A 13,963-nucleotide genomic window follows, 5' to 3' on the forward strand; every position below is an offset into this window, starting at 1 on the left:
TTTTGACAAAAGCAAACCACTTTACTGGTTGCCGTTGCTTATCAAAGCCTAAACAGCAGCTGATTAGTTGACCGACTGCAACTCCCTCTTCTTTGTGTGAGTATGTTGAAAGAATAGGTAACCACAAAGATGTACATTAGAAGGTTATTGTCCAAAGTCTACCTATATTGACTGGCCTATGCATTGTTTAACTGAGTGCATACTGCATGTAAAGATCTTTGTAGAATGCTGTGGAGACTGTCTTCTTTGTTGTATTTGTTTGCAAGTTAAATCATTGACAGGGAAAGAGATAATGAAGAGCAGAAAAGGGCTTGTGTGCTTTCAAACCACAGACAATTGAGCCTCATTGTGTTATGAATATTGGGAACAATGGCGAAACACTTGAAAGAAAGGAACGTTTCAATATGCACGCACTCTTTCGCTCTCTCTCTCTTCTCTTCTCTATCTAGAATCTCCTCAACCTGTGTCCGCCTGCCCCAGCCAACCTCCACCCAAAGGGCAGTCAGAACTAAGCAATGAATCCCAGATGCCCAGACCCATAATAACACCATAAAGCGCTGATAAAACAGGTCGGCAGAGGGATGACAGGTCGACTGAGGCTGGGGCTGAGGCTTGCTCAAGCCTACCCAGAGTCGCCTCTCTTCCACAAATCATCCCACTGTTCCTCCCTCGTTCCCCAGGCTCAGCGGTCCGCCGGGGCTGCAACAGCCGGTCACGCTTTCTGGAGACCAAATTATCCTCCTGATTGATTGAGTTCCAAAGCATAAACCTCGCCGGCTGACAACTGCAGCTGATTCGCTCTCCCGACTTTACGGCTCTCTCTCTCTCTCCCTCCCTCTCTCCCTCCCTCCCTCCCTCCCTCCCACCCTCTGCACAGAGCGCACAGAGCCAACGAGATAAATGACTTAAGTGGACGACAAAGTGTGCAAGCGTGTTGCAAATTTCCATATCAGTCTTCATGGTGCATGATGTTTGTTGTGTTTCCAAGTTAACCCTTTATTTCCTGTTCTTGAGGATCTGGAAGACTGGTCCCTCCCCCTGATACGCCAGCTTGCCAGCTAGAAGATTCCCTCACTCGTCTTTTCCTCATGTTAGAAAATGATGTCACTCGCTAATCCAAAACTAATCCCAGTTACTGGGCATATGGAGAGATACACACACTAAGACACACTCAGTCACTCTCTCTCACACGAGTCGACCCCCTCCCCATACACACAGATTAAAACATTCACTCTTTCTCACACAACCCCCCCCCCCCCCCCCCCCCCCACACACACACACACACAGTCACACACAATCCGACCCCTCACACACTCTCTCTCCCACACACACTGATGCCTTGTCCCCCTCTGTCCCCCAGGCTTCCCAGCGACGGCGTATGGACCGGTGGCGGCAGCGGCAGTGGCGGCAGTGCGTGGCTCAGGTAGGGGGGCCCGTGGAAGAGGTGGCTACATGGCATACCAGCAGAACGCAGGGGCAGGTAAACGCTCTGTCGGTATTCTGTGTGGCTACTGCTACGCTCCATGCTCTGTTCTCACTAGCCACCGAAAACTCCTCTCACACCTGCTGTATACACACTCACACTCTCTTAATAGACAAGAGAGGAAAGAAAGAGCATACTAAACTCCCCGTTCTCTCCTCACTTGCCTCTGCACTGGATAGAATGGACAGAGGATGAGGATAGGACCAGGTTAGCAGTCTTTAGTTGTCTTGTTACAGAGCTACTATACCTGCCAGCTCTGTGTTTGATAGGTAGAAATGCTACCTACTGTAATGTACCTCCACAGTACAATATGTGACTGCAGATCCAGGGAGCAGGATGTTGATTTCTCATGTGTCGGTCACTCGTATCACCCATACACCTCTTTCAGAGAAGGCTCCTAACTTGAAATCAGCATGTGCTGATGTGCCTATTGATATCGATTAGTTTACTAAAAATCCGACTTCCACACAAATCTCAAGTTAGGATACGGCTTGCCCCTATAAGACCTTCCAGTCTCTAAATAACCAAGCCAGCATCATGAGTGTCCAGATTCCTGAGTCCTGCTTAAATTGGCTCCCTCGTTGACTTTTTCTATTCCCTGGCCATTGATTGGCTAGTACGATAGCTTAATCAATCACACTGACTTTGTCCACAGACACAGCAATATATAGCTAAATAAACACTGGAGAAAAACAAGCGGCGAGGCTGGAATTGACAGATGGCATTTTGGCTGCGAGGGAAAATGATCGGACACTCTAATTGGCTGTCAGAACGCCTGGCCCCTGGAAGCAGTGTGGTGCTGGGCTGCACTCTGACAGTTAGGGTTGGAGGTTCAGCCTAACACACACTCACCGCACACACACACCTGATATGAGAAATCAAAAGCAGATACTTTGATGCCTTATATCCTAGGTGAGTCTGGGGGATGAGGACAGGGGCAAGTATAAAGGCTATGGTTAGACTAGACTGGGTTTATCCTACTTTACTCCATGCAAGTTAGTGCAGGGCTGGCCTAGGCAATACAGCTGGGCTGATCTGGGCAAGGCAGAGAGCCAGTAACAGAGCTAGCCCTTGGCTACAGTACAGTATGTTGCTCCAGCTCTTCCACTGACTGTCTCCTGGATGATTCTGTCACTATATCACACTCAGGGAGAACCAGAGGGGAAGGCTAAGGGACCAACAGGGCCCACAGAGCCCATATTGCTGACATTTAGACTTGACCTTTCTCTGCAACTGCATCTAGTACTCATTACCAAGAGACATGAGTTTACAAACTCCACTCTGCATAGATCTAGTCTGAAGTGAAGGAGCAGATGGAGTTTTGATATATAGCTGGGTAGCTTACCCACCATGCTAACTGGCTTTTGTGTGATGCTAAAGGATGGCTCTCACAGTAATAATTACATTCTAATGTTGTCCCCTGGCTGAGCCCTTCTGCAATTGGCTCAGGTTCTGTGTGGTCATCTCACAGTTACTGTAACTCAATCACCATCAAGAACAAGACAATCATGTGTTGGAATGTTTTCAAGTGATTCAGCAGATGTTTGCAGATGTAGGTCCTCGAAGCACATCTGTTCAATGCAACTGGTTCTGTTCCCAGAGCAACAGTAGGCTACAAGGGACCCTGTCTGGGATCATGTTAGGCTTTTATGACAGATTATTTATTTACTCAAAAGATAACTTGACCTAATCTCAAACATAAGCTATCGCAATATTCAATACTTACAGTTGAAGTCAGAAGTTTACATACACCTTAGCCAAATACATTTAAACTCGGTTTTTCACAATTCCTGACATTTAATCCTAGTAAAAATTCCCTGTTTTAGGTCAGTTAGGATCACCACTTTATTTTAAGAATGTGAAATGTCAGAATAATAGTGGAGAGAATGATTTATTTCAGCTTTTATTTCTTTCATCACATTCCCAGTGGGTCAGAAGTTTATATACATTCAATTAGTATTTGATGGCATTGCCTTTAAATTGTTTAACTTGTGTCAAACGTTTCAGGTAGCCTTCCACAAGCTTCCCATAATAAATTAGGTGAATTTTAGCCCATTACTCCTGACAGAGCTGGTGTAACTGAGTCAGGTTTGTAGGCCTCCTTGCTCGCACACGCTTTTTCAGTTCTGCCCACACATTTTCTATAGGATTGAGGTCAGGGCTTTGTGATGGCCACTCCAATACCTTGACTTTGTTGTCCTTAAGCCATTTTACCACAACTTTGGAAGTATGCTTGGGGTCAATGTCCATTTGGAAGACCCATTTGCGACCAAGCTTTAACTTCCTGACTGATATCTTGAGATGTTGCTTCAATATATCCACATAATTTTACATCCTCATGATGCCATCTATTTTGTGAAGTGCACCAGGCCCTCCTGCAGCAAAGCACCCCCATAAATGATGCTGCCACCCCCGTGCTTCACGGTTGGGATGGTGTTCTTTGGCTTGCAAGCCTCCCCCTTTTTCCTCCAAACATAACGATGGTCATTATGGCCAAACAGTTCTATTTTTGTTAAATCCGACCAGAGAACATTTCTCCAAAAAGTACAATCTTTGTCCCCATGTGCAGTTGCAAACTGTAGTCTGGCTTTTTTATGGTGGTTTTGGAGCAGTGGCTTCTTCTTTGCTGAGTGGCCTTTCAGGTTATGTCGATATAGGACTCGTTTTACTGTGGACATAGATACTTTTGTACCTGTTTCCTCCAGCATCTTCACAAGGTCCTTTGCTGTTATTCTGGGATTGATTTGCACTTCTCGCACAAAAGTACGTTCATCTCTAGGAGACAGAACGTGTCTCCTTCCTGAGCGGTATGACGGCTGCGTGGTCCCATGGTGTTTATACTTGCGTACTATTGTTTGTACAGATGAATGCGGTACCTTCAGGCGTTTGGAAATTGCTCCCAAGGATGAACCAGACTTGTGGAGGTCTACAATTTTTTTTCTGAGGTCTTGGCTGATTTCTTTTGATTTTCCCATGATGTCAAGCAAAGAGGCACTGAGTTTGAAGGTAGGCCTTGAAATAGATCCACAGGTACACCTCCAATTGACTCAAATTATGTCAATTAGCCTATCAGAAGCTTCTAAAGCCATGACATCATTTTCTGGAATTTTCCAAGCTGTTTAAAGGCACAGTCAACTTAGTGTATGTAAACGTCTGACCCACTGGAATTGTGATACAGTGAATTATAAGTGAAATAATCTGTCTGTTAACAATTGTTGGAAAAATTACTTGTCATGCACAAAGTAGATGTCCTAACTGACTTGCCAAAACTATAGTTTGTTAACAAGAAATTTGTGGAGTGGTTGAAAAACTAATTTTAATGACTCCAACCTAAGTGTATGTAAACTTCCGACTTCAACTGTAACTATGGACATGGGTTTTGAATTACAATTGAAAAAAGGAGAGGGTGACAAGGCAGTGAAACCTGAGGAAGATGTTAACACATTATCCATCAAACACACGCCTGGCAGTACAGGATGCCCTCTTTTAGCTCCCCAGGGGTCCCCCAGGCCTACCCAGCCTCCCCCTGACGTGCCCTAGGGCAATATGGTCTAGATTAAAGATGATTTCATCAGATAGTGGGAGCAGTGCTGTAGGGATGTTGGACCTGCTAGTCAGTGGGTCCTGCTGCTAGATTAAAACCCCTCACATAGAACAATAGTATTTAAGACTAGGAATACACCTTTTGATCCACCTGCAATCCTCAGATCTATGATGCCCTTCTTTATCTAGATTAAAATTTCATTATATTATGTTCCCCTTTCACCAATAAATCTCTAAAAGTAAAGTCAGGAACTATTTCATGTCGGAATCAAAAAGTAACCAGGATTCTTTGATTTTGACGTTATTACACCGGAGCAGAATCCGTTTGTAGATGATCACAGTCTTCTTATGGAACACAGCCTACTTCAAAGTGATCCAGTGCAGAAAACCAGCAGTGTAGATCAAACTCAAACCAAAGGTGCTGTTGGTAGACAGTGGAAATGTCTGTGAGAAACATAGTGAAAGAAACACATTCAGACACACACACACATTCATATTCATACACACTTAGTATTTGTATTAGTATTTATTAGGCATCCACATTAGTTCCTACCAAGGCAGCAGCTACTCTTCCTGGGGTCTAAACACATTAAGGCACTTATTTTACATATAAAACAGTACATCATATAACATTATTGCACCACTACATATCTACAATACAAAATGTATAATACCACCATACAACAATATTAGAAAACCAGTCAAAAAAATGTTGTGCTTAGAGGTACACCGGTAAAGGGTCATACATACAGATAGGAGCAATGGTCGTTTGTGATTGGTTGTGAATTTGACCAGTTGTTTCTGTCTCTGACTTGGTTGGGCATTTCAGAGAGCCTATGGTCCTGACTGGGACATTCCTTCTCTGCTCACCTCAAACACTCCTCTGGGTGCACTCTGCCTGCCTGCCAGAAGGTTTGTTCACAACCTACTACCCCCTCACACCCTACTAGTCCCTCACACCTACTACCCCCTCACACCCTACTACTCCCTCACACCCTACTAGTCCCTCACACCCTACTAGTCCCTCACACCCTACTACTCCCTCACACCCTACTAGTCCCTCACACCCTACTAGTCCCTCACACCTACTACCCCCTCACACCCTACAACTCCCTCACACCCTACTAGTCCCTCACACCTACTACCCCCTCACACCCTACTACTCCCTCACACCCTACTAGTCCCTCACACCCTACTACTCCCTCACACCCTACTACTCCCTCACACCCTACTACTCCCTCACACCCTACTAGTCCCTCACACCCTACTAGTCCCTCACACCTACTACCCCCTCACACACTACAACTCCCTCACACCCTACTAGTCCCTCACACCTACTACCCCCTCACACCCTACTACTCCCTCACACCCTACTACCCCCTCACACCCTACTACTCCCTCACACCCTACTACCCCCTCACACCTACTCCTCCCTCACACCCTACTACTCCCTCACACCCTACTACTCCCTCACACCCTACTACCCCCTCACACCCTACTAGTCCCTCACACCTACTATCCCCTCACACCCTACTACCCCCTCACACCCTACTACCCCCTCACACCCTACTTCTCCCTCACACCCTACTACTCCCTCACACCCTACTACCCCCTCACACCCTACTACCCCCTCACACCCTACTACCCCCTCACACCCTACTACTCCCTCACACCCTACTAGTCCCTCACACCCTACTACCCCCTCACACCCTCCAACTCCCTCACACCCTACTACCCCCTCACACCCTACTACCCCCTCACACCCTACTACTCCCTCACACCCTACTACCCCCTCACACCCTACTACTCCCTCACACCCTACTACTCCCTCACACCCTACTACCCCCTCACACCCTACTACCCCCTCACACCCTACTATCCCCTCACACCCTACTACTCCCTCACACCCTACTACTCCCTCACACCCTACTACCCCCTCACACCTACGACCCCCTCACACCCTACTACTCCCTCACACCCTACTACCCCCTCACACCCTACTACCCCCTCACACCCTACTACTCCCTTACCCCCTCACACCCTACTACCCCCTCACACCCTACTACCCCCTCACACCCTACTACCCCCTCACACCCTACTACCCCTCACAACCTACTACCCCCTCACACCCTACTACCCCCTCACACCCTACTACCCCCTCACAACCTACTACCCCCTCACAACCTACTACCCCCTCACACCCTACTACCCCCTCACAGTCCTCCTGACCATCTCCTATTCTCCCTCCATCTTTCCTTCTCTCCATCTCAAACTTGTATTTTTCTCTAACTTCTCTCATTTCTTCTTCCTCCGTGCTCATTCGTTTGTTCTCTCTCTCTCTATTCCATCCTGTCTCATTAGATGAATAGTTTGTGTTTATTATATTTACTGTAGTGTTTTTATGCACAAAGATAAAACCGTTGTGTAATTTATGTGTGTTCCTCCTGTTGTGCCTGATCCATGTGTGTATCAGTGTGACTTCAGTGCATGCCACCTGTAGTGGTGGACATAGTCATAGCTCCTAGCTACTGTTGTTTTCTGTGTTCTTGTATCTACTTCTACAAGCTGACATGGTATCCAGGATTGTCTTACCGTATCTGCATGGTAGTTGTTGGTTGTTAGTCATTCTTGATGACAAGCTCAAAAACTGGTATCTAGGAGAGATCCGGAGCGTTTGGAGTTGCATTTATCCCCCCATTCTCATGTCCAGTGCATTCACAAGGTATTCAGACCCCTTCACTTTTTCCACATTTCGTTTTTTTACTCATCAATCTACACAGAATACCCCATAATGACAAAGCAAAAACAAGTTTTTAGCCATATTTGCAAATGTATAGAATATTTAAACTGAAATATCACATTGACATAAGTATTCAGACCCTTCACTCAGTACTTTGTTGAAGCACATTTGGCAGCGATTATAGCCTTGTCTTCTTGGGTGTGATGCTTGCTACAAGCTTGGTACACCTGTAGTTTCTCCCATTCTTCTCTGCAGATCCTCTCACGCTCTGTCAGGTTGGATGGGGAGCGTCGCTGCACAGCTATTTTCAGGTCTCTCCAGAGATGTTAGATCGGTTTCAAGTCTTGGCTCTGGCTGGGCCACTCAAGGACATTCAGAGACTTGTCCGGAAGCCACTCCTGCGTTGTCTTGGCTGTGTGCTTAGGGTCGTTGTGTTGTTGGAAGGTGAACCTTCGCCCCAGTCTGAGGTCCTGAGTGCACTGGAGCAGGTTTTCATCAAGGATCTCTCTATACTTTGCTCCGTTCATCTTTCCCTCAATCCCGACTAGTCTCCCAGTCCCTGCCGCTGAAAAAAATCCCCACAGCATGATTCTGCCACCACCATGCTTCACCGTAAGGATGGTAATAGGTTTCCTAAAGATTGGACGCTTGGCATTCAAGCCAAATAGTTCAATCTTGGTTTCATCAGACCAGAGCATCTTGTTTGTCATTGACTGAGCAAACTCCAAGTGGGCTGTCATGTGCCTTTTACTGAGGAGTGGCTTCCGTCTGGTCACTCTACCATAAAGGCCTGATTGGTGGAGTGCTGCAGAGATGGTTGTCCTTCTGGAAGGTTCTCCCATCTCCACAGAGGAACTCTGGAGCTCTGTCAGAGTGACCATCGAGTTCTTGGTCACCTCCCTGACCCAAGGCCCTTCTCCCCCGATGGCTCGGTTTAGGCGGGCAGGCAGCTCTAGGAAGAATCTTGGTGCTTCCAAACTTCTTCCATTTAAGAATGATGGAGGCTACTGCGTCCATGGGGACCTTCAATGCTGCATAATGTTTTTGGTACCCTTCCCCAGGTCTGTGCCTCTATACAATCCTGTCTCTGAGCTCTACGAACAATTCCTTCGACCTCATGGCTTGGTTTTTGCTTTGACATGCACTCTCAAGTGTGGAACCTCATATAAACAGGTGTGTGCCTTTTAAAAATCATGTCCAATCAATTGAATTTACCACAGGTGGACTCCAAGTTGTAGAAACATCTCAAAGATGATCAATGGAAACAGGATGCACCTGAGCTCAATTTCGAGTCTCATAGCAAAGGGTCTGAATAAATACGGTATTTCTGTTTTTAATTTGTTATAAATTTGCAAAAAAAATATTTACCTGTTAGAATACGGCTGTAACGTAAAAAAATGTGGATAAAGTGAAGGGGTGTGAATACTTTCGGAATGCACTGTACGGAGGGTTTGGTCCTTTCCTCTAGGCAGACTCCTGTGTGATTACGACATTAGCCTGATTTGCAACAGCTCAGAGCTGAAGCACCATGGCACTCTGGGCCTGACTTGGCAGGACATGATTTCTATTCATGTGTCCCAGGCAGCTGACACACTGGTCCAACCAGTGACTGACCTCAGTTCTAAATGCAGCCCACTGGATTCCTTGTCATATGTTGAGGGGACGTGTCAGGAAAGTGAGGTTGAGTTGGAGGAGAATGGAATGAGACACTAGCGTCTCTTTAACCGTCTTGCCTCCTTCCCTCCGCCTTCCTCTGTAGCTGCAGGTGATCACTCTATTTAGGTGATCTGCATCCCTCAATCAGTAACAATGTCTCCTGTTCGTTTGTTCTTCTCTCTCCAATATGGGTCAAGTCTGGACCCTGGACCACAGAAAGTTTCCCCCCTTTCCCACCCCCCGATGGACAGCTATGTCAGAATCATTCTAAAGGAAAACAGACTGTTCACTCAAACTAGGTCACCCCGACTCCCCTGCCCAGAGCCCAGAGGGTGTGGAAATGTCTCCTCTTATGATGAAGATAGATACAGTGTATATGTATCTGCTCAATTCTACCAGCAGTCCTCTACCAGCAGTCCTCTACCAGCTGTCCTCTACCAGCTGTCCTCTACCAGCTGTCCTCTACCAGCTGTCCTCTACCAACAGTCCTCTACCAACAGTCCTCTACCAGCTGTCCTCTACCAGCTGTCCTCTACCAACAGTCCTCTACAAGCAAATCAAATCAAACCAGCAGTCCTCTACCAGCAGTCCAGCACCACTTGTTTGTGAGCTCCTGTCCACTTCTATTCTCATGGTATTTGTTTGCCTGAGTGTGATGATGAAAGTGTGTGTGTGTGTGTGTGTGTGTGTGTGTGTGTGTGTGTGTGTGTGTGTGTGCGTGTGCGTGCGTGCGTGCGTGCGTGCGCGTGTGTGTGTGTGGTATGTGGATGTGAAAGCGTGTTGAGTGAAGATATAAGGGCTGTAGCGCTGTGTCTGTGGATGGATGGCAGTACTCCTCTGCCTGTGAACATCCAGGATATATCATCTATTAACTATCATTATGCCAGCCTATCGGAGCACAAAATGAGGAGCCATTATCTAGCGATTATTTATGAACTGCCATCGCAGGCTGAAAAGAACTTGTCCTTTGTTAATTAGTCACCTATTCAGTTAGAAAATGGTGTTTGAGACAGGGACTGAAAGCCACTCCAGGCAGAACAGAAAGAGAGCATCATCTTTTCAAATGACATAGGTGGAAATGGAGCTAATTGCAGATGCTCTGAAATTCAAAGCTAATTTTGAAACACATTTGACAAGTGTATTATTCACTTTTTCTGAAGAGATCTGCACTGCTCTGTGCCTATACATGCGTGCATGAGTGTGTATGCAGGTGTTTACTTGCAAGGTCAGTGTGCGTGACTGAACGAGACAGGGTTTTGTTTGTGTAAATAGACACACACTCTGGGGTCATATCTAATGTATCCAGTGCCTCTGACAGTGTAGCCTGAGGCAGGTGATTGTGTGAAATGTTATTTCCAAGGTTGGCACCAGTCCTCCAGGTCAACTCTCCCACTATATTTCTATGGAAGGGCTTTTTAAATGGCAACAGTTATTTTCTCTCTCTCACATCAACACATAAATAGTGTGAATAATGTTGCTGACAGGAAAGGTGTTAACCGTTTCTCCCTCCATTAGGCACAACGTTTAGACGACAGACTTGGCAGTAGACCCAGACATGTTAAAGAAGAAGCTTTTCATTTATAATGACACAAAGCGGAAGCAAATTTTCTAGCATTCTCTGTGACATTATCAGCATTTCAAAACTTTCGAAAGCACCACTTGAAAAATGAAATCAAAATTTCGACTGGAGGTGCTCTTGTAGAACTCTGTTTAAAAAGATAGACTGGTAAACAGACTTGTGAAGAGGATGATGACAGTGATTTTGACAGTAATGGTGATGACCATGATGGAAGTGGTTAGAATGGACTTCATCCGTCCTCCATGCACACGGCATGCTGAGGAGAAGAGAAGTGGAGGAGGGCGATTATAATCATAAATGATAACGCTCCCTCAACGATCCACTCCATTGAGCCTATATAGTCCCCCATCCTGTTGCCACAGCAACCCAGAGACACACTAATTTGTTGTGCAGATGAGTAATTGCCCCCCAATTAAGAATAGGGATGTTGCAGAGAAAGACCACCTAATCTTGGTTGTTTGTTATTTATATATTATTTCTTAATTATTGTTTTTAATAGATTGAACTGAAATGGGAGACTGTATCATGGTCGTCACACCACAGTTGGGTGTTTGGTCGAGTACAGTGGCCCTATGTTGCTGAATGTGATGATGTAACTATATTGTACACGGGTTGTTAGCCATCGGTATTGTTTAAGGGTTTTCCTGGCCTCACATGAACATCCACTGAAGGGAAAGCAACGCACTACGATTCCCTGCAGCAACAAATCACCTCTATGTTATCTAACATCTCATAAAAAGGGTTATTTATTTATTCATTCATTTGGTTTATTTCATGTTTGTACCCTTTGATACATGTTGTGGAGTGTTATGTGTAATGGCAGAGAGGGCTAGAGAACTCGAGCCTGTGTTTAGCCTCTGTCATGTCATCCTCCCAGTGGCTCTGTAGTGACTTTCCCAGATGGGATCTCTCTAATGGTAGTAGCGTTGACGAGACACTCCTCCAGAGCTCCAGTCAGCCCAGCCACGCCGGGTGTCAGCTGTGTTGCCAGGGAAGTGCTGCGGCTGCAGCCAGGGGGAGACTCTCTCTGGGGGCCAGGGGCCCTGCAGATGTTCCACAGCTCCAATGCATCTATTTGGCCACGATAGAGACAGGCTGCTGAACACTGCTCATGTTACGGCGGTGGTTGGGAGTTGACACAACTGTTGTAATAGAGTTATTTTCTCTCATTTTATGTAATTAGATTGTACCTCCATCTTTCTTTGCTATTCTCCATCAGAATGGACATACAGACAGAAGACATGAGTCGCTAGAGGAACATCAGAGCCCTGCCATTATGGTCCCAACCTTGATCTCTCCAATGCTGCTGTTTCATTCCGCTCCGTTTTTCACTTCCACATGCTCAAAGTGAATCATTTGCATGCACAGAAAGGAGAATTAGCTCAGCGCGATAATCAAGCGCCTCCATTCTTCCAGATGGCCGATCCAGTGGTCTCTGTAGTCTGTAAATGGGAGCTTTTTAACTGCATTTTATTCCACATTTTACATAGATAGTGCTATCATTAGCCGTGATCTCCCTGAATAATACAAGTCATTTTACTGTGCTTTGTTAGATAAGACCTTCACGGCACCAGGGACGCCGGCAGCAAGGACTCATTTTCCATGTCAGTGCAAACAAAGCCGCCAGGTGTGTTTGTTGTAAGTGTGTGTGTGCGCGCACAGACGTGTGTGCAAGAGCGATAATGTTGTATTTGTCTTCCTGTCGTTCCTGCTACGTTGTTCTCGCTAGTCTGTATTTAGAGGGATGTTTCTGCAGGCTACCATCATGGCGGGTGGCCTGTGAGGGGGACAGACAGACAAAGGGAAGGGGCCAGCCGGAGGCCTCCTCCACAGTGTGAACTAATGTGGGTGTCAGGGGCGTTGCTCTGTAAAGGTCTTAATTTGTTTGTTGTTAAAGATCTAATTAGGAAGACGAGAGGAAACAGAACGGGGCGGCTAATTAGAGGGGAGCTCAGAAATCACTTTGAACCTCAAGGACACCCGGCTATTAGCGTGCACATAAAAAATGTATTAAACCTAGGTGTATGTTTTGTTCCCTTCCTTAAATGATAAAGAAATGCCTTGCTTGAGTGGGCATCCCCCTCTTCTGGAGAGATGCGGAGGAGTGGAGTGGGCCGGCGCATCCTGAACCCTTCTCTCTTTCTGTTTTTCATCTCCTTGAGTGTTTAAAACTCTGTCTTCTAAAGTACATGTTGTATCTGTTGTCTCAGTTCGGACACACCTACTCGTTCTAGGGTTTTTCTTTATTTTTACTATTTTCTTCATTGTAGAATAATAGTGAAGACATCAGAACTATGAAATAATACATGTAGTAACAAAAAAAGTGTTAAACAAATCAAAATATATTTTATATTTGAGATTCTTCATAGTAGCCACCCTTTACCTTGATGACAGCTTTTCAAACTCTTGGAATTCTCTCAACCAGCTTCATGAGGTAGTCACCTGGAATGCATTTCAATTAACAGGTGTGCCTTGTTAAAAGTTAATTTGTGGAATTTCTTTCCTTCTTAATGCGTTTGAGCCAGTCAGTTGTGTTGTGACAAGTTAGGGGTGGTATACAGAAGATAGCCCTATTTGGTAAAAGACCAAGTCCATATTATGGCAAGAACAGCTCAAATAAGCAAGAGAAACGACAGTCCATCATTACTTTAAGACATGAAGGTCAGTCAATCTGGAAAATTTGAACGTTTCTTAATGAACAGTCGCAAAAACCATCAAGCGCTATGATGAAACTGGCTCTCATGAGGACCGCCACAGGAAAGGAAGACCCAGAGTTACCTCTGCTGCAGAGGATAAGTTCATTAGAGTTAACTGTACCTCAGATTGCAGCCCAAATAAATGCTTCACAGAGTTCAAGTAACAGACACATCTCAACATCAACTTTTCAGAGGAGACCGCGTGAATCAGGCCTTCATGGTCGAATTGCTGCAAAGAAACCACTACTTAAGGACATCAGTAAGAA

General features: G+C 45.7%; 1 protein-coding gene across 9 annotated transcripts in view; it reads left to right on the top strand.

Moving 5' to 3' along the window:
• Positions 1–13,963, top strand: part of LOC139549367 (RNA-binding protein Musashi homolog 2-like) — a 302,329-nt gene that overhangs the window by 261,822 nt on the left and 26,544 nt on the right. For 5 of the 9 annotated variants that reach the window (XM_071359812.1, XM_071359811.1, XM_071359815.1 and 2 more), the window contains exon 11: positions 1,361–1,423. In XM_071359812.1, coding sequence (XP_071215913.1) covers positions 1,361–1,423 — 63 coding nt within the window. Of the gene's footprint in view, positions 1–1,360; positions 1,481–13,963 lie in introns of all 9 variants that reach the window. The other 4 variants (XM_071359809.1, XM_071359808.1, XM_071359810.1 and 1 more) reach the window with 1 other exon arrangement.

This window comes from Salvelinus alpinus, chromosome 22 (genome assembly GCF_045679555.1).
Source record: "Salvelinus alpinus chromosome 22, SLU_Salpinus.1, whole genome shotgun sequence".
Taxonomy (NCBI): Eukaryota; Metazoa; Chordata; class Actinopteri; order Salmoniformes; family Salmonidae; genus Salvelinus; species Salvelinus alpinus.